Raw genomic sequence first — 27451 nt, 5'->3', positions numbered from 1 at the left:
CTTCCTGTGCTTTCTGTATAAAAACACATAGCACAAGCCACTCTGTACACTATTCTCATATAAAAAACATTCTATATTTCAATGCAGATTTAGTCAACTAAAAACACTTTACTAATTTTGAGCAAGATGGCTTTTCCTGTTGTTTAAGGCCTATTAGCATAATTTATTTATATGATGCAAGCTAACTTTTGTCATCTGGCATGAAAAATTTTTATGCTTGTGTGTGCATGTGTTAGCTAATGTTCACAGCCAAAGCCAATCGTTTAAGTTGTAATAATGAAAAAAAATGAAAAAACAGTAATTAAAGGTTAATGTGTATGTTTGGGCAAAATAATAAAAAAAAAAAAAAACCTCATCTCTCCAATACATGCACTTTTTATTTATGTTTTTTATGGGCTGACAACACAGTGCCTTTTCTGCACTGAAATCCCAAGCAGTATTGTCAGCCTGCTACTCTGCAACAGAACCCCCCATATCACCACCCCTCTCTGTCATATACTCTGTGCATATATTAATTTATTGCCTAGCAAAACAGTGTTGCTGCCTTGTGTAGGAAAGGGATCTTGGGAGTTGTAGTTTTGGGGATGTGCCTATATCAATAGGAAATTAACTACTAACAGTTGCCCCTCCTACACTTTACAAGCCTGGTGATGACACCTCAGGGATTTTGTTGCATGCTCTAGAAGTGGAGAGGAAAGTTTGCGGGTAATGCTTCTGCATGGACTTTATTGAATTGTAGCTTTTAGAGAAGCCTGTGTATTTACATTAAATGTCTTGAGGTTTCTGGTTGCACATATATTTTTTAATGCATCTTTAAATATTTTCCATAATAAATAATTTTACATTTACCAACATTGTCTCTTTCCTAGTGATCTTGTTTTACGAAACCCCTAACTAGTTCACAGTGTGGGTTGTTAACTGGTAAAGAAACAACATTAATGTTGCAATTTTACTAATGCTTACCTTCTGGATTCCAGTGCACCACACCCCCTGCAGGTCCTCATCAGTGCTAGAATACCAAGAAAGGAAGTATCGTTCCTTATGAGCTCACTTCTTAACTGCTGGTTGAAAAGTGAGGGGGATGTTATGACCTGGATAGTTTTATGTGCACATCAAACTGGCTGGAGTTCCCGGTGTATTCACTACTGTAAGGCCATAATTTGTATTAGTCCAAGTATGGGCAATGATGTAAAGACCTCTAAAACCTTTTCACTAGGGTTGGGGTAATCACATACATCACCCTAAAGGGGCAGGCAGATTGCACGTGAGAATCCCTTCAGCATCCTCTCATGGGCACCAGGGAGCGACAGTTGTCCCCCAGTGATTCTTGCAGTGGCAGTAGAATCTCCAATGTGATTTGTAATATCACTTACTGTATGTGAACAGCGCCATCCCTATAATGAGGTAGCCTGAGGAGCAGCATGACCTCTTAGCAACCTGTGAGGCTCTATCCGGCTTCCCGCCTAGCTCACTGACATCATCTGTTGGCTGGTGTCCCACTAAGCTCCTGGCAACCAGTAAGCTGTTCCGAGAAACACCATCAACAGCACCCCAGACACCCCTCTCACCCCTGCTCTACGGCCTCAGATGGCCAACAACTGTGTAGTAGAAGGACCTTCCTGCCTGGATACAAATTGACTGGATAGATTAGGTAGGTTTTCATATTACATAGATTCGGTAACTCTACAGATGATTGTGCAAAAATTGTACAGTAAGATTGTACCGTGTGCGGTCACCCTACCACAAGAAATTCAATTGGTGTGAAGATCTGTAAAAGTAATGGTGACATTTGTACACAAACAGTCCTTTTCAGTAAAGAGTTCTCCTTCTTCAGCCCAGTAAGCAACAGCAATCAATGAGAATCCATTGTGTCCTGGTCTGAATTTAGAATTCCGATAAGGAAAGTTTATTATTGCCCAGTAAAATCTCTTCTTTCCCAATTTTCGATCCTTTGTGATGAATATTTAACTGCTAACATTAGACTCTTATGAATTAATACTATAAATACCTGGTATTGTGTTGTAATTCATGATTGACAAGGGTCTTTAGGTCAGTTTCCAGTGGCAACATTGATCTGGTTTGGTCCCCACCTCAAATATCTACTGTATGGGGACAGATTCAACCTGTAGTGGCAATGGTGAACCATGCACAAGACAGGTACACCCAAGAACACTCAAAGTAGGTTTATCCAGCATTTATATTCAGCAAGGCAGCAAACACACACAGGAGGGCTTTGTACAGCAAGTCTATAGTATAAAACAAACAAAACAAGTCCGAGCTACTAACTAAACTCAGGTCAGTTCCTGACTAACAGGGTGCCCCTAATGGGTTCCCCAAAACAAACTGGCAGTTCTGTTACCTTTTTAGTGTTCTGCCTTTTCTCTCAACATCAGGCTCCCACAGCAGAGTGAGCAAGAGATAAAGAGCCCTGGGCATCAGCCAGCTCACATATACAAAGGCCTGTGGACAGCTGAGACTAATAACAATGTCTGGCCACCAGGTAAGATGTCGTCCTAGGAGTGAGGCTCTACCAGGCCTCCGGGCTCCAGGACCAAGAATAGAATTATGAGAAAACAGGATTGTTTTATTTATATCAGTCATATACTCTGGAGTCCCTCACCATGTGTGAGAAATGTAGGTGACATATGAACATGGTCCACAATCCTGTTAACCAGTGCTTCCCAATAGGGGTCATTTATCAAAACTGGAGCAGTCAGAATATGAAAGCAGTTGCCCATAGTAACCAATCTGTTTCTCTCTTCACTCAGTCCACAGCAGGCAGAATGCAGAAAGACTTCCTCGTGGGTAACATTTTAAAGCCAACCTTTCCACTGTATTAGTAAATACAATGTTAGTGAAGAATGATGTTTGTTATGTGCAATCCACTCAGTCACATAGGGTTGTATCAGTGTTAATGGAACAATGAGCATAAAGTTCATGGTAACAATACATGAAAGGGGAATTTTTCTATGTCCTGGGTCATTCAGTGTTTTTCAGCACTGCTAAACGCATTTGTGTTTCAGTTTTCAGAAATGTAAGTATTCTTGCAGAGTTATGCAAGCTGCAAATTGTGGAGGAAAAATTAAATATTTCATAACCGGTGAAACTTTTTTTATTTTTCGCTTTTTGTTGTGCAATACATGACACCAAAATATGAACACATGATTATTTCCTGTGAGTACAAAAAGCTACGCTTCTCTTACTGAGCTCTACTGTAACTCTGCTGTCAAAAATAACCAGATAACCAACATATTTTATATTTCCTATTTGCAAGGCTGTGCTAGAATTAGCTATGGGTAAGTTAAAGCTGAACTCTGGGATAAGCAAATATTGTTTAAATACAAGAGTCATGTGTATTCCTACATGAATCTTGGGGACGTTTTGTGTATTTCTTCCAGATCTGTGCAGTAAACTAGGGTAAAAATTGCTGTAATAAAGACAGGTCACTACTGTTATTCCTCCTTGTGCAGGTGACTGGTCTTGTATCTGTCAACTCATAACCAGCTTTCAAGCAAGGTGCACATGGAAGGGCTTAATACAGTACAACAGCAAAAAGTTTCCCAGCACACTCACCAGCCAGCATGCATAAAAAACCTGTCTCACCGCCAAGGTTAAAAACAGAGGTTTTAGATACACGTCTTCTGCAGAATATGTGAAAGCCGCACCGCCTCGTCAAGGCCCCTCTGTGTAGTGCGGTCCTAACTCTAAACTATGAGAGTCTCCATCTTGGAGCACATGTGGCAAAAGATAAAATTGGGTGCAGGTTCGCCAGGAGGCAGCTCAACCTCCTTAAAGGCACAGGGACATACAAGGACCCTGCACATCACAACGGCAGCTTGAGACTCCCAGTGTGTCACTGCACAAAATCAGTCAAGCAAAACAAATAGCAAATGCACTCATCAACTCATAACCAGCTTTCAAGCAAGGTGCACATGGAAGGGCTAAACAGTACAACAGCAAAAAGTTTCCCAGCACACTCACCAGCCAGCAAGCAAAAAAAACCTGTCTAACCGCTAAGGTTTAAGGTTTTAGATACAGTCAGTGTAGATGTAAGTTATTGTAACATGTAGGCGTGTATCTAAAACCTCTGCTTTTAGATACACTTCTAGATACACACATAGAGCGCACTTTGATAAGTGATAGTGCAATAATACTAAACATATGTGCTCACTAGAAATAAACTATACATTTCCTTTTAACAAAAACCCCAGTGAGCACCCGCCGCAGTGCCAGCCTGGAAAATACACAGCTTATGGATATGTACACACAAGCAGCCAAGCAAAGCGTTCGGTTCTCCTGTACTTCCCCCACTTTGAGAGGGTTCAGTTGTGCTGCATGTACAGTTTATCTACACTCAGTGCCATGCATATTATTACATACTGTTACAAAGCAAAGAAAATGTGTTATTACCTCTATTATTGTTATTATTACTATTTTTTTATATTGGAAATTTAATTATGTGGTTCTAATTATTATTTATAATACAAATACAGTTGTGGTCTTTCGAAAAATACTTGTAAAATGATTAGCTTGTTATAATTCTTTTATTTTCATTTGATATTTTATGACCTTTCTATTCTTGTCCTTGTAGGAGACATCTATAGCATCACCAGTTATTCTGCGAGTGGATTCAAAAGGTTATTACCTGTACTGGACTTTTCAGAGCAAGGTGAGAAGGATATTATCAGATTATTTAAAGTTGTATTAAACTCTCAAACATTTTTCAATAATGAATGGAGATCAAACAAACAAATATACATTGCCCAGCAGTATTTATTTACATTTTTGTTTAAACACTGTAACAAGGACACTCCACTGTAGTCCAGGTAAGTCAAGGAAACACAGTTTATTGAAAGGGCAAACACAAAATAGCTTGAAACAGCAACATACGACAGTCTTTTAGCTTCGCTCGGTAGCTTTCCACAGCTTCAAGACACTCACGCTTGCTCACCCCTCGTGAGCCCTCACTCTGCTCTCTCTTAGCAGTCTGTCCAACAGGTCCCTGGGGTCACCGACCTTCCTGACCTCTCCCAGCCACCCCTGGCTGTTCCGTGTGCGTCCAGCACGCACCCGAGTTTGTCTGTGTGCTCCCTGCGCACACACACACACACAACTCCAACACTGACTCCAGGGTGGAGCTCTCCTGACTCACAGGTGGGGCTTCCTGATAAGGCTGCTCTCAGCCACCTGATTAGCCCAGGCTGGTCAATGGCAACACCTGGCCCCAGGACTGGAGATCTCATCCCACCCAGAGCTCTACGAAATCTCCAGAGCTCCAGATCCCAGCTGAAAATAGGAAAACCTGGAATAACCTGAAAAGCCAGGTTCTTCCTTATAACCTGCTTTACTTTCTGGACCCTCTCAGCCCCTTTGGCTGAGAGTCCTGGGTGCCAAGGTCGCCATCCTCCACCGTGGCATTGGCTTACACTGCCACAACACTTACAGTCATCGTTTCCAAACAGCTGGCTCCAATTCTCTTAGCTCGGCTTCCCTGAAACTTCTGTCCGGTACAAAATCACGAGGGCGAGAGTAGTCTCCAGCAGTTGTCCATCTACTAGCTTGGAGAATGGAGAGAGAAGTAGGGGGGTGGAGAAGTGGGAACCAGGGTATTGTCTTGCTTTGCTGTGTTTGTGTGTTTGTGGAGACACACATAGCTTACTAGCAGCAACCATTGTAAGTGATTTAATCAACATTTTAAATGGCTTAAAAATCTTTTGACTTTAATTTCACTTTAATGCATGCCCCGCTGAATTTTTCTGGGACCCATAAAATCTTCTGGTCTCTTTCTGTCTCCTACTTCTGGATAGTGTAAAATTTCCTCCGATGCACCTCAAGGAGAAATATGCAAGATTTAAATATTCAGTAATGAACAGTGTGGATTCACTAAAGGGAAAGGTGGGGTGTTTAGGAACAATCTTTAGCCAATAGCAAAATAAATTGTCAAACTTCTGTTTTCTGGACCATGTTTGGCCTTTATATACGCCTTTGTGACCCTCAACCACTTTAAGACATTAAATGACACTAAACTCAGGAATGAAATCTTAAAAATGCACTCTCTACTTTTGTTCCCGGTACAAATACATGAAATAATATTGACCCAAAACCATTATAATGTAAACAAAGGTATCCTCTTGTACCCATCTGTTCCATAAAAATGCACAAGTTTGTGGAATATATGAACAATATATATGAAAGGTTGTCCTTGAGCTGGAGAGAGTCCAGAGAAGGGCAACAAAGCTAAAAAAGGGGTAGGAGGACCTAAACTATGAGGAAAGACTGCGTGCATTAAACTTGTTTACTCTCGAAAATATGAGGCTAAGAAGGGACAAAAATTGCCATCCACAGGCAGTGAGGTTTCAGCTAAAAGTATGGAGCCATTCAAGACCCGTCTAGATAAATTTCTCAGTGCACGAGATATACAGAGGTATATATACAGAGGTTAATCTTAAACACACACACACAACCACATTGGTTGACCTCGATGGAGATGTGTCTTTATTAAACCTGACCACTATGTAATATGTATAATGCTTAGTGAGGTAATTACATCAAAATCCAGAACAGCAAAAGATTGATCATAAGAAATATCCTACCAAGTTAGAAATTCTGTGTAAGCAACAATGTGTGCTTCTAATAATTGGAATCCTTTTTATAGGCCCATGAGTAATCCGAAATGTCCCAGTCCTCGCTGGGGTGTTGCATTGGAAAAGCACTCATAAGGAAAACGAATGCTGTCAGCACTTGTATGTGCATAAATGAATGAATAAATATGTGGTTTATTAAAATGTATATGAATGAGGGAATGCATCAATACTGTTTTTTCGGTAGCGAGTACCGATGGTTATCTGGGAAGCCGGCTCCATGCTGTTTGGACGGCCCCATACTGATTGGCTGGGAAGTCGGCTTCCCGGCCAATCAGCAAAGAGCTGGCCAAACAGCATTACCCACCACCTGATATATATCAGCTAAGGAACTACAAGTCCAAGTATGCCATCATTGTCCCTGTACACCCCCCCCCCCCCACACACACATATCACCCAGGGAACGGCAATATCTGGTTGTTGTACAGGGGCAATGAGGGCATGCTGGGACTTGTAGTTCTCTAGCTGATATCTTATGAAGCTGTATTCCACCTGAAAGTACTACAATGACATTATAGAACTAAGAATAGAACATAAAATAAAACTTTTTTTTTTCTTCTAATACTCACCTGATCCCTGGATCCACCAACAAGCGCAGCCTCCCGTCTCCCACGCTTTTAGAAGTTGCATATAGCGTGTGCTGGTTAATACTTAAACTGGCACGCGCAGTGTGCGGCTTCTGAGAAGATACGCTATTAGCATAGCGGGGAAGGCGGCTGCGCATTTTGCATCACTCCCGCTACGCTAATAGTGTATCTTCTCAGAAGCTGCACACTGCGCGCGTCGGTTTAAGTTATACCTAATCATGTTACTGACCTGTTGTCAAGTAACCTAATTAGTTGCAAAATATTCTTCCAGCTCTTTCTTGTTAGTACCACTTACTTTTCCAGCTTTTTGTTGCCCTGTCCCAACTTTTTTGAGACATGTTGCTGCCATCAATTTAAATTTACCTTATTTTTTTTCTTAAAATGGTACATTTTCTCAGTTTAAACATTTGATTTGTTTTCTATTGTGAATAATATATGGGTTTATGATGAGATTTGCAAATCATTGCATTCTGTTTTTATGTAAATTTTACACAGCATACCAACTTTTTTTGGAAACGAGGTTGTATATTCTATAAAGGCCAATCTCACAGTTCTAAGTTACAGTGATGTTGCTCCTGCAAGGCATAATGATGCTTTATATTTAGTTCTATAGTGTGGTGTTGTTGGTGCTGCTGCAACACTAGTTCCATCTTAGTAAATCTAATGCTGACTTTAACCTTATGTTAGCCCCAACCTAATCATATGCTACTAAGCCCACTGTAGTACAGACATACTCCTAACCTTCAAATCTTAAACTAACCCCATTATCTCAATCTAACTGTAAAGGTCAAGTCAGTAAAATTCCCCAGCTTGTAGATACTTCCACAAAAATATACTGAAGAAGTGACTTATTTAGGGTTGATGACAGAGTGGCCAATGAGGTAAAATATGTTTTTCAGGCAGGGAAAATTACATATAGAAACCTAAAGTTTGTTTAAGACGTTTGTTTTCATATTCCCCTATAACAGTATACTCAGGCCTGGATTTCCATTACTAGAGTATTTTGGTACACAACCCTTTGCTAGGATCTCATCTGTTACATTTCATTGGCCCTAACCTGGCTTAGAATATTGCAACTCTGTAATAAGCCCATATGACTGTATTTCTACTTAAAAAGTGTGGCAGATAACTATATAGAGAAAAACCGCCTCTTCCTCAGCCACCTACAGGTTTACTATTCCTAATGGTAAATCCAGTCCTGGACCTTATTGAGCTGAAAGTGGACCATCCACAGAATGTTAGCTATCCTTTTTCTATGAAATAGTTTTAAACATTGCTAGCGAATTGGCTGTTGGCTCAGAGAAGCACTTAGCAGCCTTTCAGAGGTATGTTTTGGGGTTCTTTTTACTATCTGCGGCGATATGCTTTTCGCACTCAGTTTTAGCTGCCCGGATTTCTAGTTTCACGATTAAGTAATTTCACGATTCACGATTAACGATTAAGTAATCTACTGTTTATTATTTTTGTGTAGCATACTAAATTTTCTGTTGCCGCTCTTTCAAATATAATGTATTATTTTTGTAGGAAATTGAATTCATTGAATTGACCAGTATCCGAGATACGCGATTTGGAAAATATGCCAAAATCCCAAAGGTAGGATGTTTGTTATAAAACTAAAAATAACCAATGATATTTTAGAACCATCAGCTCCATTACAGTAATGTTTGTTTGTAGAAACAATTTTACACTACCTTTTATATTACAGCCTATGTAAGGTGGGTTTTTTTTGTATTAAAAGCACTTTTGTGCAATGCACAGTGTTAGTATTAGTGATTTTGCTACTATCTATCAACAAAGATTGAGAATCAAGGTCAAGAGATGAAAAATAAATATATAGGCACTGCTAATCTGTACAGGTCACACAACTGTAGTTTCTACGTTTTACTACTACTGTTGTAGCTTCCTTCTGTTTGTAGTTCATGTGTGTCTGCTGATTTAAGCTGAACTCCAGGCAAACAGATACATGCATAATAAACTAGATACATATGGGAACTGTTTTACCTAAAAAAGTATTTGTGAATATCTTAATCCAGTCCTGTGATCCAGTCCAGACATCCTTGCAAGACAGCAGTGCGAGATCTGTAACCTCCACTGTAGCTAAAGCACTACAGCAGGACCTGGGTATATTATTACTGGTTATTATTTATTACAGTTAATTTATATAGCGCCAAGAATTTGCTCAGTGATTTACATACTGCACATTGTCATCACTCCCTACCCTCGAGGTGCTTGCATTACAAGGTTCTTATCCCATAAGTATAAATACGGAGCCAATTTACCTTCCAGCATGTCTTTAGAGGAAGAGTATGCAAACTACATGCAGATAGTGTCCTGACCAGGATTAAGACCAGAGACACCACTGCTACAAGGCACAAGTGCTAACTACTAAGGCACTTTTAAGCCACTTTGCCGGACAATGAAACAGAGACAACACTCTCTGCTCTCTCTCTGCTCCTCCCTCAAGTCATGTTATCTGCCAACACATGTGCACTGTTGCTTAGCCTGATTGGCTTTTAGTGTTGGCCCCTCTTTTGACAGGCGAGGTGCTGCTAAACAGGGAAGCTGATATTAATACAGTTTGAGTTATTTAAATATAATTTTTTTTTAATTACATACATTTTAGCACATAACTCCAGCAATTGGTTTTATATCTGTGATATGCCTATACCATGATTCAGTCCAGTGGATGAATATTCGTTATATAACTGGTATTTAGTGTAGTAGTAGAGAGGATTTACAGTCACGATTGACAAGCCTTAAAAAGTGTATTTAAACCCAAGCAGGAGCCCCATTCAGAGGTCAGCATTACATTGTATGTGTAGTCCCCTCCACTATTTGTGGAATGGCTGCTAGATATTTAGTGATTGCGAGAGCTGTATTCAGTCTGGCTGAATTATAATTGACATTTATCTGGTTAATTCTAGGTTTTCTAGCATTGATTGTACCTGCCTGAGTGGATTGTGACTCTGCTGCAGTGTGGAGTAATCAGTGAGATGACATTGAGAGTGTGTGTATGGCTTGCCAGCCAATCACTGGTGGTTTCATGGCCAGTTGTGCATGCTGGGTAAGGGCATATATACTCAGGGGAATTGTCATGTGTTTAGTGTGGTTCCAGCCATGTGTTAGTCCTGGTTGGAATTCTGTCCAGTCTCCCCCCAGGCTCAGGCCTAGGGGTGGGGATGCTTAAGTGCCGGAATTGCTTTGTTAGGCCTCAAGTCTGGAGGAGGCCTAATACTGATTGAGGAGGAGAACCAGGGAGGCTGATGGCTGCTCTAGGTGCCTGGAATATAATGGACCTCAGAAGAAAGTCTGGTGTCTCTCCTAATAAAGATCTCATGCCCATCCATCTTCAGCTATTGCTCAAATACTCAGTGTCAGCATGTGCTCCTCTTAATCCTACACTATGTAATACTATAAGGGACTGCTGAGTCTGGAGTTCTGTTCTATCTATTTTTTTCTTGGCTGTCCTAAGCCCTATATCCTCTCTCCCAATTCATGTGTTCTAATAAAAGTTCTTTGGCATCATACCTCTGGTCTGAATTTCAGCTCTATCAGTAACAAGTACAGGGCGGTTAATGCTATTGGGGCTACAGGTTGCTAAAAATCCTCTAAACAGGCAATGGAAGACCCGTTGACTCCAGCGGCTCCTTAGAAGGTAGCGCTACATATGTAACAGCATAACTTTATTTTTCCAGTTTGAAAAGAACAGGGAACAATAGATGCTCTGTCAAATGTGTATTGCAGTCTGTGTTTTCCTACAGATTTGCCCTCTCTATTGGGGCACTTGGTCTAGTAACAACTATCTAAAAGGGAAATTCCCTCTACTTTCAAGAGGTTTCCCTCTATTTTCTGTAACATCTCTGGGATAGCAAGTTAACGGAGATCTCCCCAATGGGAAACAGACAGATGTTTTAACCCTTTACTACTCTATCCAAACCTAAACAAAAGTTTTGCTTTTACATGCACTTTAAGGGGCAGGAAGACCAAACTCTAGGATGGGGTGCAGGCCTTCTGCAAAGGATGGCCTGCAGGTAGACTGGTTAATGGCAGCAGTTCACAAAACAATGGATGGGTTTATGTGGTCTGTGGCAGATATGTACTTTGCACTCTTCACCCTGACCTGGCACAAGTCCTAAATAAGCTACCAAATCCACTTAAATGCCTAATTACAAAGTTTACCGTTACAAATCTCAAATTACTAAAAATCTGAACTACTACACAAACCTATAATAACCTATAGAATTTTTCCATCAATCAGTTTTTAATTGATTTGACTGTCCTAAACCAAAAATAGTCTTTAAGTTCCATGCTCGATAAGGACTGCTCTTATACAAATGGACTACACAAGGGAATTATAACTGGCTATAGTGAATGAACATTATGATACATTTGTTCATTTATGATGAATGCATACATAATTTAAATACAATGGCAGTGTGGTTGCCTCGTGAAATCTCCCCGGGGCCCGCGCCCCTGCTGCACCCCCGGTTGTTACGCCACTGATCCTGGTTAATTTTAAGAGCAGGACCTTTAGCCCATGTTTGTGCTGGGATTTTGCTAAAATTTGCATAGTAGGATATTATTACTGAACTGATTTGCACAGTAAAGGTAACTTGGGAAATCCAGAGAAAAGGACATTTCTCTTGTTAAGCAGCTGTGGTTTGTTGTTATAGAGTCTTCCTCAAATTGGTGTGTGATTGTGAGTTCAAATACCCAAGCAGCTCATTTACAGTCAGTAGACAGACTAAGTTACTGTGTCACATGAACCTTCTACTTTGTATAAATGGAAATAACCATACATCTTTACAGCCCACATGGAGATTTTAAATTTAAATAGTTGAGTGTTGACTGAGCACAATAAAACAAAGGCATATTATAGTATTACATTTAAGCATATATCAGTAGAGTCAGATCAGGCAACCTAGCCAGAAGCCCAGGGTCCAGTGAATGTCCAGGGGTCCCAGCTACAACCTTTATACTCCCGCAATAAACTAGGGGGATAGCACAACTGTTCAAAGATGTTAATTTGCTTGTCACTTCACAAGGAAGAATTCACTTGTAGGCAGTTAGTATTCAATGGGGACATGATAGTGCAGTCAATGCAAATGGGGCGGCTTCTCTGTGCCTATAGCAATCCTTATCAATATTAACTGGAGGGATGGGAAGCCAGAGCTTCTACCTTGGCTAAGGCCCATTCTCCATTAATATGCCACTTGACGTAAGTTGTTATCATATATCCACTGTAATCAGAGCCTTTTATGCCCTGTGTTAGCCAATGACCATAATTCACATGGATGGTATTGAACCAGTCCTTGCAATATTAAATAAAATGTCACCTGGAACCAGCAGGACACATTAAGCGCACAGGCTTTCTCCAAGTCAGTGACTCATTTGGTAGAAGACAAGAAGTAAAGCAAAATAAGGATGACAGAGCTGGGGTGTATACATTTAAAAACATGTCAGCAATGGCAGCTATTGGAGCCAGTCTCAGAGGAAGACATGGGCACAGAGGGTGTAGTTAGCACACAGTCTTTCCCAGAGTTTCTAGGGCAGGAATTGGAACTTTTTGCTGTGGAGTAACCCCCGATTGTGGTTTTCTTCATTGGTTCCAGGGAGGCAGATGAAATTGAATGCACAGGAAAAGAAGCTTGGTTAAGGAAACCAGAGGTCAACAGCAGTGATCAGCTAGATAAAGGGATAGGCCAAAAAACATAAGCACCTCAGAGTCTAACAAGCTGCCTCAGTAAGGTTAGCACAGATCTCAGGAATGCAGGAACAGAACCCTGGGGCCGAAGTCCAGTATGGAAGGTCTACAGGATCAATCAGCTTCTTTATTCCTTATTTGTGCACACAGATAAAAGCAGGTCCTTGCACAACTGCTTACAGCATGCGTACCTATGCATTTGCACCACCAAGATGGCAGGTAAGCCACCAGGCCACATATCCTAACCTGTGCCAATGCAAAGACATGGGTCTTTTAACTAATGGTCCTGTAAAAGAGATGCCATATTTTTCCGGTAGTTTTTCTTTAAGAATTCAGATACTCACCACACACTAGGGATGCTAATTTGCGAGGGGGTGAGTGGAAATTTTGAGCCCTGGATGCACCAATACCACTTTTTTAAGACCGAGTACGAGTACCGATACTTTTGATCAAGTACTCGCAGATACCAATTACCAATACTTTTTCTTAAAGGGACAGGTCACATTTTTTCTAAAGCAATACAAACTAATGCTTTAAGGTCACTTTTGTAATATTATGATCCATGAGATGACGAGGGAGCATGACGCCGGCTTCCCGGCCAATCAGAATGCCGGGCGCTGCGTCATTACATGGCACCTGGCTTCCGGATTTGCTAGCTTCCTGACCAATCGGGAAGCCTGGCAGCGCGTCATTGCACGCTACCTGGCTTCCTGATTGGCCGGGAAGTCGGCTCCATGCTCCCTCATCACAAGTGATGAGAGAGCATGACTTGCCTCAATGTATGTAATATAAGAGCTAAGGATATAATAATATTTTTGGGTGTGATATGGTTTCTGCACTCTTGGTACAGATATCAGGCATAGTCCAGGACAACCCTAGTTACAACTCTGCATTGCTGGTACTTATTTTAGAATAAATCAACAATAAGGCCACATTTGCTACAATGCTAGGCTAGGCTTGATCTCACTCCTAAGTAAAGTGGAACTCCAGGAATGTTCTTTTACTTAAACTTACATTGGTTCAACTTAAGTCAACATAAGTATCCATATCTGATATCTGGAGAGCTGCAGGGAATGCCTAAAATCATTGTAGTAGTCTGCGCTACATACAGCGATAGATAGTCTCTTCTGGCTGCGGCTCCAGCTGCTTCCTTTCTGCGCACTGAAAACAGGCAGTCTTCACTATATTCAATCAAAAAAAAAAATACAAGGTTTTATCTGAATGGCAGCAGTGCCAAAGGGGCAACTCCCTGTGTTCATTGTGCAGATGGAAAGCCACTGGAGCAACACCCAGAAGATCATAGCTATGACTGTATGTAGCACAAAATACTACAGTGATATTCAGCATCCCCAGGAGCTCATTCAGATATCAAATATGGTAGCTTACATTGAGCAAGGTTTGACCAATGTCAGTTTCCATAAAATATTATTCCTTGAGTTCCACAATAAATACAGTAGGGCAAGTGAATGTTGTCCCCTAGTACAGGAAGTGTGTCAAGAAAAAAACTTAAAAAAACAAAAACTACTACAGCCACTAAATTAAAAGAGAAGTAAAGAAAAATACTTTTTTTTTTTGGCTTTATTTCGCTTTTGGGTCACAGGAGTTCATTTACTGCTTGATTGACAGCTCTAGAGCCAGAGCCCGCAGTGCCCATCTGTCCCTTCAATGAGCCCTGGGGGAACAGAGAGGGAAAGTGAATCCCTGAGCAAAGAGACTGTGAGCTCTCAATTATATAGTGCTGGTGTGTGACAGATAAGCTAATATTCTAAGTATTGGGAAGAGTATATTTTACTCTCCCAGTACTTCTCCTTTAAAGGACTGGTAAGCTGAAAAATATTAAGTAACAAAACAGTAAAGGCTGCTTTGTGTCAGTAGCAACCCTGAGAGCTGGAGCACTGTTCTCACATGGCGTGCAGTAAAAAAGCACATGCCATAACATATAGATAGCATATACTGTATATACAGGGCCGGATTTACTCTCTCTGCTGCCCCAATGCCAGGTTCCTCAATGCGCCCCCTGTATGCAGTATGCATACAAGTGATCTCCAAAGCAGGGCTAAATGTAGAAAACAACTACCGCCCGGTGCCCGGAACTGCATGTCCTGGGCCTCAGGAGATAGGAATTCCACAACCCTGCTGCCCCTCTACTCTCTGCTGCCCCGAGGCCGGGCCTCGGTTGGCCTTGTGGGAAATCAGGCCCGGTGTATACACACTGCTGATTTTGTTAGCTCTGCAGCTTAGTCGTAGCATAATCCAACCCCTTCCTTACATTGTAGTGAAATATTGCTCATTATTGTGTAATTATGCATCTAGGCTATTAAGGTTTATTTTGGCACAGTATAAAATGACTATTGTTTAAAATTCTTCTTCTTTGTTAAGTGAAGATGGCAGAGCAAACAAAAGTTGATGCTTAAATAAGCCACTCTTAGCATTTAGTTATTTCTGTGCATTATATACTGTATTAGTGCTCCCATTCTGTATGAGGTTGCTTTCGCCTAAAAAAATATGACACTGTTTCTGATCATACAATGACTTCTTTGGATAACAACCTTGTTTACTGCAAGTGCTTTATGACCCTTTTCTAGCACAGCTAACTCACCTGAGTGACTATAACAATAAAATGTTTAAAGGAGTTGTAAAGTCCCAGCATATACTATCCTGTTATAACATCAACATTGTACTAGGAATATATAATATAGTTGTTTTTGATAATGCATGTAAAGCTTACTTAAAAAAATCCCTTTTATGTAGTGAGTGTTGCCTTCTGTCTGCCCATGACTTTCAACAAATTACTGGATTCCAAGGGTGCTTTGCATTGCTTTTCCTGCTGCTTGATGTGATTCCAGCTCAATTTTTTAAGACTCCATAGCCCATAATGCATTGCTTCCAGCAGGCAATAATAATGTTACATTGTTCAGATATTGAATTATAGCTCAGAAGGCAGGCTTTGTGATAGTCATGACGCAGGGAAATGCATACAGTATCCACAGGACTGTGTTAAATTGTGTCAGAAATACATCCTATGGGCAGCTTTAATAAGTAAGTTTGCTAAAAATCCCAGATCAATATGGTCATTAGAAGTGGTATAGAACTTATGGAAATTCACCATAGAAATACATATTTATTTTTAGTTTTTGACCATAGATACTGCATTCAATCACACCGCACCTGGGGTGCGGTGCCCAGAACAGTGCTGATGCAGCTTACCCCGGCACATCACACTGTCTACTTTTTTTGTAGAACCTAATGAAATGTCACAAGTCACATTTCATTCAGTTCTACAGGCACAGCGGGGTGCGAGGTGCTTGTCCCACGTCGCATCCCACTGTGCTAAAAACAAAGTACTGCATGCCATACTTTTTTCAGTGCACATTACCATGTTCCACCACAATGCTGCTGCTAGAACGAAATGGCCAGTGCAGCCCCAAGGCATCTGGTGTGAATGGGCCCTAAGAGCCAGGCAGAACTACCAGGGTCACAGCAGTCGCGTGTGCGACCGTGCCCTGGTGTTCCACCACTTGGGGGGGGGGCCCAGAAAGGAGGAGAGCCCAGCCCCGTTCCCAGCCGGACAGCAGCACGTCCCAGTCCAATTAATATTGATATACAGTCCCCTCTTTCCCCCGCTGAACTGACAGCAGAAGAGAGGGGACTGCTTTAACATTTTCGGCTGCCGCGGAGGAACACCGAGAGCTGCGGCAGCCGACAATTACCTCTTAGTGCCGGCCTGCACAGGATCGTCTGTGCTGAGGATATCAATCCGCCTCAGCATGCAAAATGATATCAGGACTGGGAGAAGCTTGGGAGCTGGAACAGGTGAGAGAAAAGACAGTAAAAAACAGATACTGAAAATGTTTAATAACTAATAGTAATTTCTGCCCAGGCTCCAGTATTAATCTACCCCAAGGATAATGTATTATTGCTGCGGGTAAAAGGGGTGATTATTATTGCTGCCTTGGTTTTTTTTTTTTTTTATTAACTCCTGCCTATTAACAATTCTCCCCCAGGCAGCAATAATAATTACCCCCCTTCCACGCAGCAATAATAAATTATTATTGCTGCGGGGAAGACGGGATTATTATTGCTGCCTGGAGTTTATTTAAAAGAAACACTTGATAATTAATATTTTTTCTTCCAAAGGCAATTTTTTTATTGCGTTACCATGCGTTGTATTGCGACCAAAACCATTGTGGCCTGGAGGTGTGTTTTGGGTGCCATTCAAATGACTGTAATTCATTATTCACAATTGCATTATTCACATGGGAACGTGTGATTAACACACAGGGGGCATTGTCTGGGGGGAGGGGGCCCTTCATGCACCGAGGCCCTGAGGTTTCTAGTTACGCCTCTGGCTAAGCCACACCAGATGCAGTAGTGATGCAGTCCATTTTACAGCTGCATCAAAAATGCATCACAATGCTTTCCTAAGGTATTTCTTGTGCTCTTTTCACACCAGTGCAGTCGGTTTCCGATGCAGCCAGAAAAAATACTGCTTGCCCTATTTTAGCTGCATCAGATCATGATGGACCGCATCAAAACGCATGCAAGTGCAGGCAAACGCATTGGAACGCACTAGAACGCACCCTTGATCCAATTTTAACCAAAAAAAAAACAACACATTAATCGCCGTAAAATTGTGGCAAAATGCATCGCACCGCAGCTGTGCAGACACATGCCGTTTTGATGCAGTTCTGGTGTGCACTAGCCCTTAAAAGAAACAACTCAGTAGAGACTTTAGGTGGTGTTTGGTGTTAGTGCTCACTACTATACCTGTTATTGTTTCAGCAGCCAGTGCAGGTGCTCTGACAATTTAACAAAGTTGAAATACACACATAATATAGCTACAAACTTAGAATTTTAAAGTGAGAATGAATATGAGCTAAATAGATTTTTTTCCACATGACCCTAGCCACTTTTACCCTCTGTGCAGAAAATGCATACCATATCAACTGTCTCCTCACGGGGCACGAACCCTGGAGCCAAGACATTCCAGGACACTGTACAGCACCCATGTCTGGCCAGGTGCACACTCTCTAAGTATAATAAAAGAGGACTTGATGTTCTGTCTGCAACAGCTTCCAATAAGCTATGATCCAAGCTGCATCCAAAGCAGTATATACTGTGGAAGTGAGAACACCTCCCCCCTATTTTATGGAGATGAGGAAAGGGGGAATCATTCTGTAGTCTGGAAGGTAGAACTGGGCAAAGCTGACAACACTGCTTCAGTTTTTAGTACAGTATGAGCACTGTGTTATCGGCTTAAAGAGGAAGTTAGAAGCTCTCTGCATTTCTGCCAGATCAACTTTTATTTGTACAGTGGTACCTCGGTTCACGAACTTAATTCATTCCACGATTCTGGTTACGAACCGAATTGGTCGCGAACCGAATCAAACTGTGATCAGACCGCGATCTCAACTAGAGAAAGCCACAACCAGTGTCAGAGCAGGGAAGATGGCTGCAGTTGTGTTCGTCACCCGATGCGGAGTTAGCGAACGGAAGCAAAATTTTGCTGAACTTCTTGTTTGTGAACAGAGGCGTTCGTGAACCGAGGTACTATTGTATTTGCTGAAATAGTAGACACAAAACATGGGGAAATGTACATGATATGAATGTGCAAAGATAAACTTCATGTTTTTTTTATTTAGCCCTGACATTAAGGCGCATCATACTCAACTTGCTACACAACAGGATAAAGTACTGTACCTCAGAAACTTTAAAAATCTAAGTAATGAAATTTTAAAATGGCAAAAATCTAGAACATGGATAAAGGAACAAAGTGAGAAAACACACTCCACTATGAGGAAACATGGATTAATGATTCCGATTACTGCACTATGCAATCAAGAACTAAATTGCATTACAAAGAATATTAACTAGGTAAAAAGGAGGGAAAAAAGCTTTTGACGCTGAATTTTCAGCCATGTATCTGAGAGAGAGGTGCAGCTGCCAATTACATTTTCAGCCCTAAAGGAGATCTTTATATCAAATCATATAGATCCATTTTGTTATACTGTAGTATCTTTTGAGTCCAAATAAATCCTTATCCTATTCTTTGCACCAATCAATGGGGAGTGGTTTTGCCTCTTAAATGTGTTGGCTGTTTTCTGTTTGATCAAACAAACAGTCAAAGGCACTTTTGGACTCTTTCACTTTTTTGGTTTGGTGCCCTTTATTTTTGAACACTGCTTCACTGAAGGGAGGCACCTTACCAGAGCTAGTTAGCTTAGTTGCAAACTTTCCTGTATCTGAACACTTTGAGTGAGCACATGTATTGGAGAGTGGCAGATTTGTTAGCCTATCTCCACAACTAATTATGTCACTATTTTTCAAAGATGAGAATTGGCTACCTTAGCAAAGCAAGCAATTATTACCTTTTCCCTGTCCCATGCAGCCAAATTCATTAAACAGATGATCTTGCTGAAATATCTTCTGGGTGTGGCGGATGTTTGGTCCCCCAGTGCACTCTGCGATTCCTTCAGCTGCTCTCTACTTTATTACTTTGTCTTGAAACCACAGCGGGAGTCTGGGAGATGCCACCTTCTGACACTCACAGAAGCATTGAATGTACATTGAATATGCAAGATGTGCCATCAAGATTATCTCTTCCGCAAAGCAGAGTTCAGCAGTGGAGGTAGCGCAACAGTTAAAGTGACACTGAACTCAGGAGTTAAATCTTCAAAATACATTCAACTACCTTAACTATTAACAAAAATGTATCTTATTTGTGTATCACTCGGCTGTAGATCCTCAAATCATCTCTGAAACTGACCTTCCTTCTGGAAGGTGGCTGTTTTTGTTCCCCATGGTCTCTGTCTTTATTGTAAGGTATCCACTGCTCCAAGCTGGCTGCCATTATGGACTACAATCTCACATTTAGTTTACTATTTTGTATTGAAATTATAGTCTGTCTCGGGAGTGAGCTTGGAGCGGTGACTACTTTACAACACACATAGGGACCATTTGGAACAAAAGTAGCCACCCTCCGGAAGGAAGGACAGTGTTGGCACAAATTCAGAGAGGATTTAAGGATCCACAGCTAAATGATAGACAAATAAGCCACATGTTTGTTAATAGTTAAGGTATTTGAGTGCATTTTTAAGATTTAACTCCTGAGTTTATTTCACTTTAAGTATTAATAGCTTGTACAGCACTCCTGACCCCTAGGAGCATGTGGGGGTGGACTGGCATTTCACCTCAGGGATGAGTCCTTAGCTGGTTGTGGGATGTAAGTGTAAAGTTGTGCGCCAGTCACTTTAAGGATTTTTCAAAGGTTTTATTCCATCAGCAAATGTAATGGACAGAGAGAGTAAAGGGCTACAGACATCTAGGACTGTACAGACTCCAGACTCACTGACCACTTAACAGTTTCACAGTGTAGAGGACATTTAAATCAATTGCGTTACACTGTGTATTATATAGAACTTAGGAGGCCCGGGGGAGAAAGAAACTCTGAGAAGGTCAGCCCCTAATATTTATATCCTCCCCTATTATGCACCACTGGCTAAGAACCTCCTAGTGATTGGCTAAGAAGACACATCTATTCCTAGCTCTGCATTAGTGGATGCTCTGTTCTGTGGCAAGGTCACAATGAGCAGCTGGCAGACTATGCTGACTGTGACATGGGGCTCAGAAATTGAGAGTATGGATCTTTTTTCTTATTGTCTTCTTCTGTCAGGTATGAAAGGTATTGGGGTTTACCCTAGAGTAGTCTTTTTAACTTTTCTTTGTGCTTTGGCTGTCTGTACGAGGAGACTTTTATAGGCGCAGTAGGGCTTATTGCTAGATGTCTATATCCGATGTTTGTGATACTTTATACTTTTGCTGTTACTGTAGATGCAAATTGTTTTTCGAGAGCTACAACTCTCTTATGCATCCAATGTGACAAATGCCGTATTTTTCGCTCCATAAGACGCACTATTTCCCCCCTCAAAAGGCGGGCAAAAATGTCTGTGCATCTTATGGAGCGAATCCCTATCGCCCGACACCCGGGACATGCAGTTTCGGGCGCCGGGCGAGTAATCTTTTTTGTACATTTAGCCCTGCTAAGGACAAGCAGAGCTAAATGTACGGTGGGAGCCGCTGCTCGTTTAATACAAGTGATCTAATCAGATCACTTGTGTCAAATCGGGAGGCGATCGTGTCCGAGGCCCCCTGTTGTGGTTTTCGGGGTCCCCCACTCCTCTGCCGGACCCGTGACCACGGCATAGAAGCTCATCATAGAGCCCGTAGAGCAGACGAAGAACGTCCGTTCTTCATCTGCTCTGTGTGATCACTGAGACCGTGGAGCTGTAATCACAGCGCCACTTGTCTCAGCTGTCACTAACTACAGCTGTCACAGAACCCTACCCTCCCTGCGTCCTATGGTCAGCACCTGAAAACAACTTACCGTATTTTGCGCTCCATAAGGCGCACCGAAAGTTGTGACACTAAACTCAAGAGTTAAATCTAAGTTTAGTAGCCCCCCTCCAGAAGGAAGGATAGTGTTAGCACCAATTCAGAGAGGATTTGAAGATCTACAGCTGAGTGATACACAACATTTTTGTTAACAGGTACGGTACATGAATGCATTTTTAAGATTTAACTGAGTTTAGTGTCAATTTAAGACCAACAAATATGCTATTTATTCAGCTTGCAGCACTGATGATACAAGGAGGACACCTGCTGGTAGATCACCGTATTCACTGTTCTATATGCTGTAGACGCTCCTTCTGCCTTACTGTATTGTATTAAATGATATGTTTTAGTACCAGAGTTCTCTACTGCAGATATAAAAGAAACACTTTAATAAATATAAGGCTATAGAAATTAAGGGGACCAAAGACAGGCTTATTCAATAAAACAGTACATGTAATGAGTGCAAAGTGTAGTACCCATAGGAACCAAGCAGTCTACCTTGTATGGCCTCGGGCTTCAACTCTGCTTTTTGTGCTATGAGTTTCCCACACTTTGTTCTTTGTATTATTTATTGTATAAGGCTAATGGAAACTATTTACTTACTGGTGGTTAGAATAAGACACCATTTTTTAAAATAACTAGCAAAAATCCACAAATACCACATGGAACATATAAACAATAGAACAGGAAACATATGAATTCTATTCTGAGAGGACTTTTATCACAATTAAACCGAAAGTCCCTGCACTGTACGGCAGCATTGACAGTCCCTGCACTGTAGGGCAGCATTGATAGTCCCTGCACTGTAGGGCAGCATTGACAGTCCCTGCACTGTAGGGCAGCATTGTCAGTCCCTGCACTGTACGGAAGTATTGGCAGTCCATGCACTGTATTACTGTATTGCAGCATTGACAGTCCCTGCACTGTATGGAAGCATTGACCGTCCCTGCACTGTACGGCAGCACTGACACTCCCTGCAATGTACGGCAGCACTGACACTCCCTGCAATGTACGGCAGCACTGACACTCCCTGCAATGTACGGCAGCACTGACAGTCTAGGCTAAGTCATCGCACTGCTCACCTGTCTGCATGGGTCTCATGTCTACAAGATTTTTTTCCCAGAATGTTTTTATTAAGATTTGAACAGGAATCTGTCTGCACTGCATTTGTGTATTTGTCTAAGCACTATTTTATTGGCTTTGAAATATATAATATACAAATAAAAGTCACCCCAGTACCCCAAGCTGTAGCGCTGCTTGTCATCTCTCCTGCTTCATCCTTCTCACCCACAAGCATCATATTATACCAGTTGTCAAAATTATTAGTCAACAAGCAGTTACAAAGAAAGGAGTATAGGAACATATCAGTGCGGATTTACAAGGCTGCCAGATTTGTAAAATGTACCTCTTGAGATCCCTTAGGTAATTAGAGACAAAAATGTGAAAATCATCTTGGCAAAATATATTTAGTACAAAATAATATTAATATGTGAAATATAAACTCAATGGTGGTTACTGTGTTGTCTACAAGGCCGAACAAGAGTGCTAAAGCAGCCCTAGCGAGAGAACGTCAGTAAGATCCAGTTTAGTTCTGTGACCTGTCTCCAAAACCAATGAGTTTAAAATCCAACATCAGCCTTTTTTTTGAAGTTGTAGATAAAGAGGGGAAGGGTTAGAAATTGTTATTGCCTGAAGCCCATACTAAAGTAGATATAAAGCCAAAGAGTAGGAGAGGGTTAAAACCTGTCATTTATTTTTCTGTCATCTGTGTCTCCACTGGGGAAGGGATGCACAGCCAATACCCAAGGGCCACAAGTTGGGCACCAGGGCCCTACTTTATCCTAAACAAAGAAAAAAAATACACTTACTCTTCAACCCTAATACAAATGTCTTTAAATCTAGCTTAATTAAAAGAGAACTATGGCCAAACCTTTTTTTGGCTATAGCTCTCTTTTGGATCACAGGGGGACATTCACTAATGTCCCCCTATGACCCAAAGTCAACATATAATAGCCTATAACAGGCTATTGCCCTCTATATGCTGACAGTGCAGAATTGCATTACAGCTGGGCCAGAGCCCAACAATATTGTCAGGATTGCCTGATTGACAGTCTCTAGAGGCAGAGCCAGCTGTGTTCGCCCATTCCCCCATCTTTCCCTCCAGTCAGCGCTGGAGGAACTGAAAAAGTAGGTGAGAATCCCTGCGGGGAGCGGTGACTGACCGTCACCACTCTCTGCAGGGGGAAGATCATGCACTGAGCAATTGGCAGTATGTGGTTGCTCAGATCTCAATCAATAGAGCTGACACGTCGGCTCTAACTATGGGGATGAGTGTATTTCACTCTCTTATATAACATCCCCTTTAAACTTTTTGAAAAACCATAAACTTCAGTCTTTCTATAAGCTTTTAACAAAGTAAGCTTTGTGATTTATGACTCATTAGTCATACATGGTTTATATCAGTCTGTAGCAGAAGTTCAGAGGGAAATAAATCTACACTGTTGTTAAGACAGATAAGCAAGTGCTTCTTACTACACAATAGGGATCTGTGACTAGATGATGCTGAGGTCTGACCTCCGTCCTTCGATACTGGAAACCTCACAGTTTAGTTTTCCTAATCAGTCCTTCTAATGGGGCCCCCCTCCTACCCAAGGACCCGTAGCAGCCTCGTGGGCTGCTATGCCTATTTTTTTGCCACTGCTTCGCCAAAGCCATTTCCCTTATTGCTCAGGGTCTTCAGCATCAGGAGGCAGTTATAACATCAGGTATTAAAATGAGAATCATGCCTCACACTGTTGATAAATGATGCTTACTGTGATAAATCCTTGTGTTGTTTTATGTCAAAAATAGTCTTTATGGTTGCTTAACACAGTGCTCTAAAACTGTGTGGAGAAATACTTGTGCTGACCAACACAGAAAGTAAAGCTAAAATTGGCCATTTACTGTTAGAATTTTGTTCTTACGAAATCATTCGTCAGAGCATTCACTCCTACCATCATTGAGTCAACTCATTTTGTTTGAAAGCCCTAAACATTTCTGTCTAGACCAGCTATTTGAATAGAGTCCCAGATGTTTTAAGCAGGTTTCTTTTGTGCCTAGCTCATGCACATTACAACATGTACAACGTTTCCCGAACTAAAGTAATTCGCGGTTTTCAGATAAAAAATTAGACAAATTCTCCATCCTGCTCCTTCATTTTCCATGTTACTATGGTTGAAAACAAACATCAGTTAGACCCCATTAATCATTAGAAAAATGAAACAAACGTCTAGAAAATGAACATTTGCAAACAAAATTCTGCTGGTGTATGGCTGGCTTAACAAGTGCACATTAGAGGATTCAGCACTCGTATTATGTATTTACAACATTGTAGCTTAGCTTATATTCAGGCTGCAGTATTAATGTTAGATTTTTCTGAATAATGCTTGGTAGATCCGCTTTTGGTCTAGTATAGTAATCCATCTAGCTTATGCTTTTCAGCAATGTGCAAAGGATGATACATTTTAATAAAGTGCATAAGAAAGATAAGCTGCATATGTTCTGTGACTGGAAATTACATAACTATTCCATGACAGGCAGAGGAAGTTTCTGAAATGACATGTCATGAATCGTTCCCCTCTTAGTCTGGATGGTGTCACAATTGCTTGCTTTAACATCAATATTTAAGTTATACTATACAGGATGTTGGGGTGGACATATAGGAACTCAGCTTTGTTGTGATCTTCCTAGAACAGTTTTCATTGTCCGCAGCCTGCACTTTATCTGAAGTCAGCCAGATACATGTAGAACAAAAAGCAGAAAAAGTACCTTTTCATTGGAAGGTTCTTCATATTCAGGGATAAAATGTCTTGGTTCCCTCCCTCCGCCTCTCTGCCAACTGCACCCGGCCGGCCTGCATCCGATGCGGCTCTGCGATTGGCGGTCGCTCGGTCCTCAAGGGGGTCCTCAGAAGGCCCCAGCCGGCTGCCTACTACAGCGCCTTATTAGAGGACTGTGTCTGCCTGATCCAGCCAGCCCGGTTGCATACAGAGGCGATCCGGGCTGGCTGGACCAGGTAGAGGAGGCCCTCTAATCAGGCATGTTAGAGGGCCCCCTGCTGGGGCCTCCCGAACAACCCCTTGCGGCCGCGCCGATCACAAAGCCGCATCAGATGTGGCGGGCCGGCCATGTGCAGGTGGCAGCGGAGTTCGAGGGGCCGTTCGTGATGGCATAGCAGAGGCCCGGGGGGCAATTGCCACCCTGCCCCCCGGCCCAGTTCGCCCCTGGCAAACACACTGTAATGTATGAAGATTCTTAATGCAAATATGTATCCCCTGCAACATTTTCAACATATTCATATCAGTTGTCTTTTTTAAATGGTTGGTTGATACAAAACTAACACTTCGGTCGCACGTCTTTTGTCTTCCGTGCTTGCTATAAAACCTTAAGCTGGTTAGTGGCGTACTCGGAAGACAAATGCCGAATGCAAGCGCACACTGCACGCTCAGCATTGGAATCATCGGAAGATCGCAAGTACGATCTGCAGATCGTACGAGATTTTATTTAGCTTACAACCATCGCACAACGAAAGTCGTGCATGGTTGTAAGGTGTATGGCCAGCTTAAGGTGAGCAGCACTCCTGTGGGTGATTGGTGATCGGGAACTGCTGGAGTTAACAGGAACTTCTCACATTAAAGCTGTATGCACCGTTGAGCGTCTCATTTTGGGACACTTAAATATCACGTTTTGTTGCACGTATATATGAACTGCACTTTATCGAATAAGATATTTAGCATTTATGTGGATATACTGTATATACTCGAGTATAAGCCGTCCCGAATATAAGCCGAGGTACCTAATTTTACCACAAAAAACTGGGAAAAAGTATTGACTCGAATATAAGCCGAGGGGAAACGAGGCACCTACTGGTAGATGGATACCAATAAAATTACATGAATATTTATTTAAAAGAAAAATAACCTAGCTCTGCAAGTGGAAAAGGGGGTAGCAGAGGATAATTAGGTAAGTAAGAAGACACCTGACACTGACTCGAGTATAAGCCGAGAGGGGGAACTTTTCAGCCAAAAAAATGGGCTGAAAATCTCAGCTTATACTCGAGTATATACGGTATGTGAATTATAATTTGATCACATTTTTCTGCATGTGACAAATATGAACCAGAATTTATTTTTTGATACATGGCATAGATAGTTATAGCGTGGCACATTGTTAATATATTTTTTAGTTATTCTGTCTTTTGCTTGGATTAGTGCTCGCTGCTTAGGTCACTTGTTTATGGCGGGAAGTATTTTATAGTTTTTTACAAACCCACCAGATTATTCTTCCTGCCAGTTTTTCCCCCAAAAAAACGTTTAATACAATATAAGCATATGAAAATGTAAGCCATAAATGTATTTACTCCTTGGCATCTGAAAATTACTGAATATTATGGCACACACATCCTTTATCTTGAGCTGTATGTTTAAATTTCCAATTTTGTTTCCTTTTATAGAGCCAGAAATTACGGGAAGTGTTTAACATGGACTTTCCTGAAAACAACTTCTTGGCCAAAACTTTGTGCGTTGTCGCTGGGCCGGATATGGTGGATCTTACCTTTCACAACTTTGTGTCCTACAAGGAGAATGTGGGCAAGGTACTGTACACCAAATGTAAAATAAAACTATAGAGGTAATAGATGATAATGTGTTAAAACGTTCATTAGAAAACAATAGTGGTTGCCATTGCTGGTCTCCTTCTAAAAATGCTAGTTTCTTGACTGTCATGTTGACCCTCTGTCTTCGATACATTGAGTGAAAGACCCAGAACAAGTATGCAGATCAAGAATTCTAACTTCACTTACTGCATGCTTCTTCCAGGGACAGTAAGGAGAAAAAGCTGACAGTCTGTGAGTCTGCAGTGTGGAGAACGGGATGGGCACAGTTATCTGAGGGGATGGTGCTACTATTTCTCTGTCCCTCCCCTCAGGCGGCCGCTTGTGCTGCCTTGCATTAGCACCGGCACTGCCGATGTCCACACAACAGCTCAAAGTTAGTGTCCCAGCAGTCCCAAACACAGAATCCACAGGCACAGAACTATATGACCCAGCAGTTCAAATCTCCTTCTTGTCTCCTTCCTCTCAGATCCTCCAG

General features: G+C 41.6%; 1 protein-coding gene across 1 annotated transcript in view; it reads left to right on the top strand.

Annotated features, from left to right (window-relative positions):
• PLCB2 (phospholipase C beta 2) overlaps nucleotides 1-27451 on the top strand; it is a 106606-nt gene that overhangs the window by 23732 nt on the left and 55423 nt on the right. The window contains exons 2-4 of the mRNA XM_018559259.1: nucleotides 4592-4669; nucleotides 8753-8821; nucleotides 26815-26955. Coding sequence (XP_018414761.1) covers nucleotides 4592-4669; nucleotides 8753-8821; nucleotides 26815-26955 — 288 coding nt within the window. The remainder of the gene's footprint in view (nucleotides 1-4591; nucleotides 4670-8752; nucleotides 8822-26814; nucleotides 26956-27451) is intronic.

This window comes from Nanorana parkeri, unplaced genomic scaffold, assembly GCF_000935625.1.
Source record: "Nanorana parkeri isolate BGI_ZX_2015 unplaced genomic scaffold, ASM93562v1 scaffold386, whole genome shotgun sequence".
NCBI lineage: Eukaryota > Metazoa > Chordata > Amphibia > Anura > Dicroglossidae > Nanorana > Nanorana parkeri.
The sequence above is the reverse complement of the archived record's forward strand: the minus strand, read 5'-3'. Positions and strand labels throughout refer to the sequence as shown.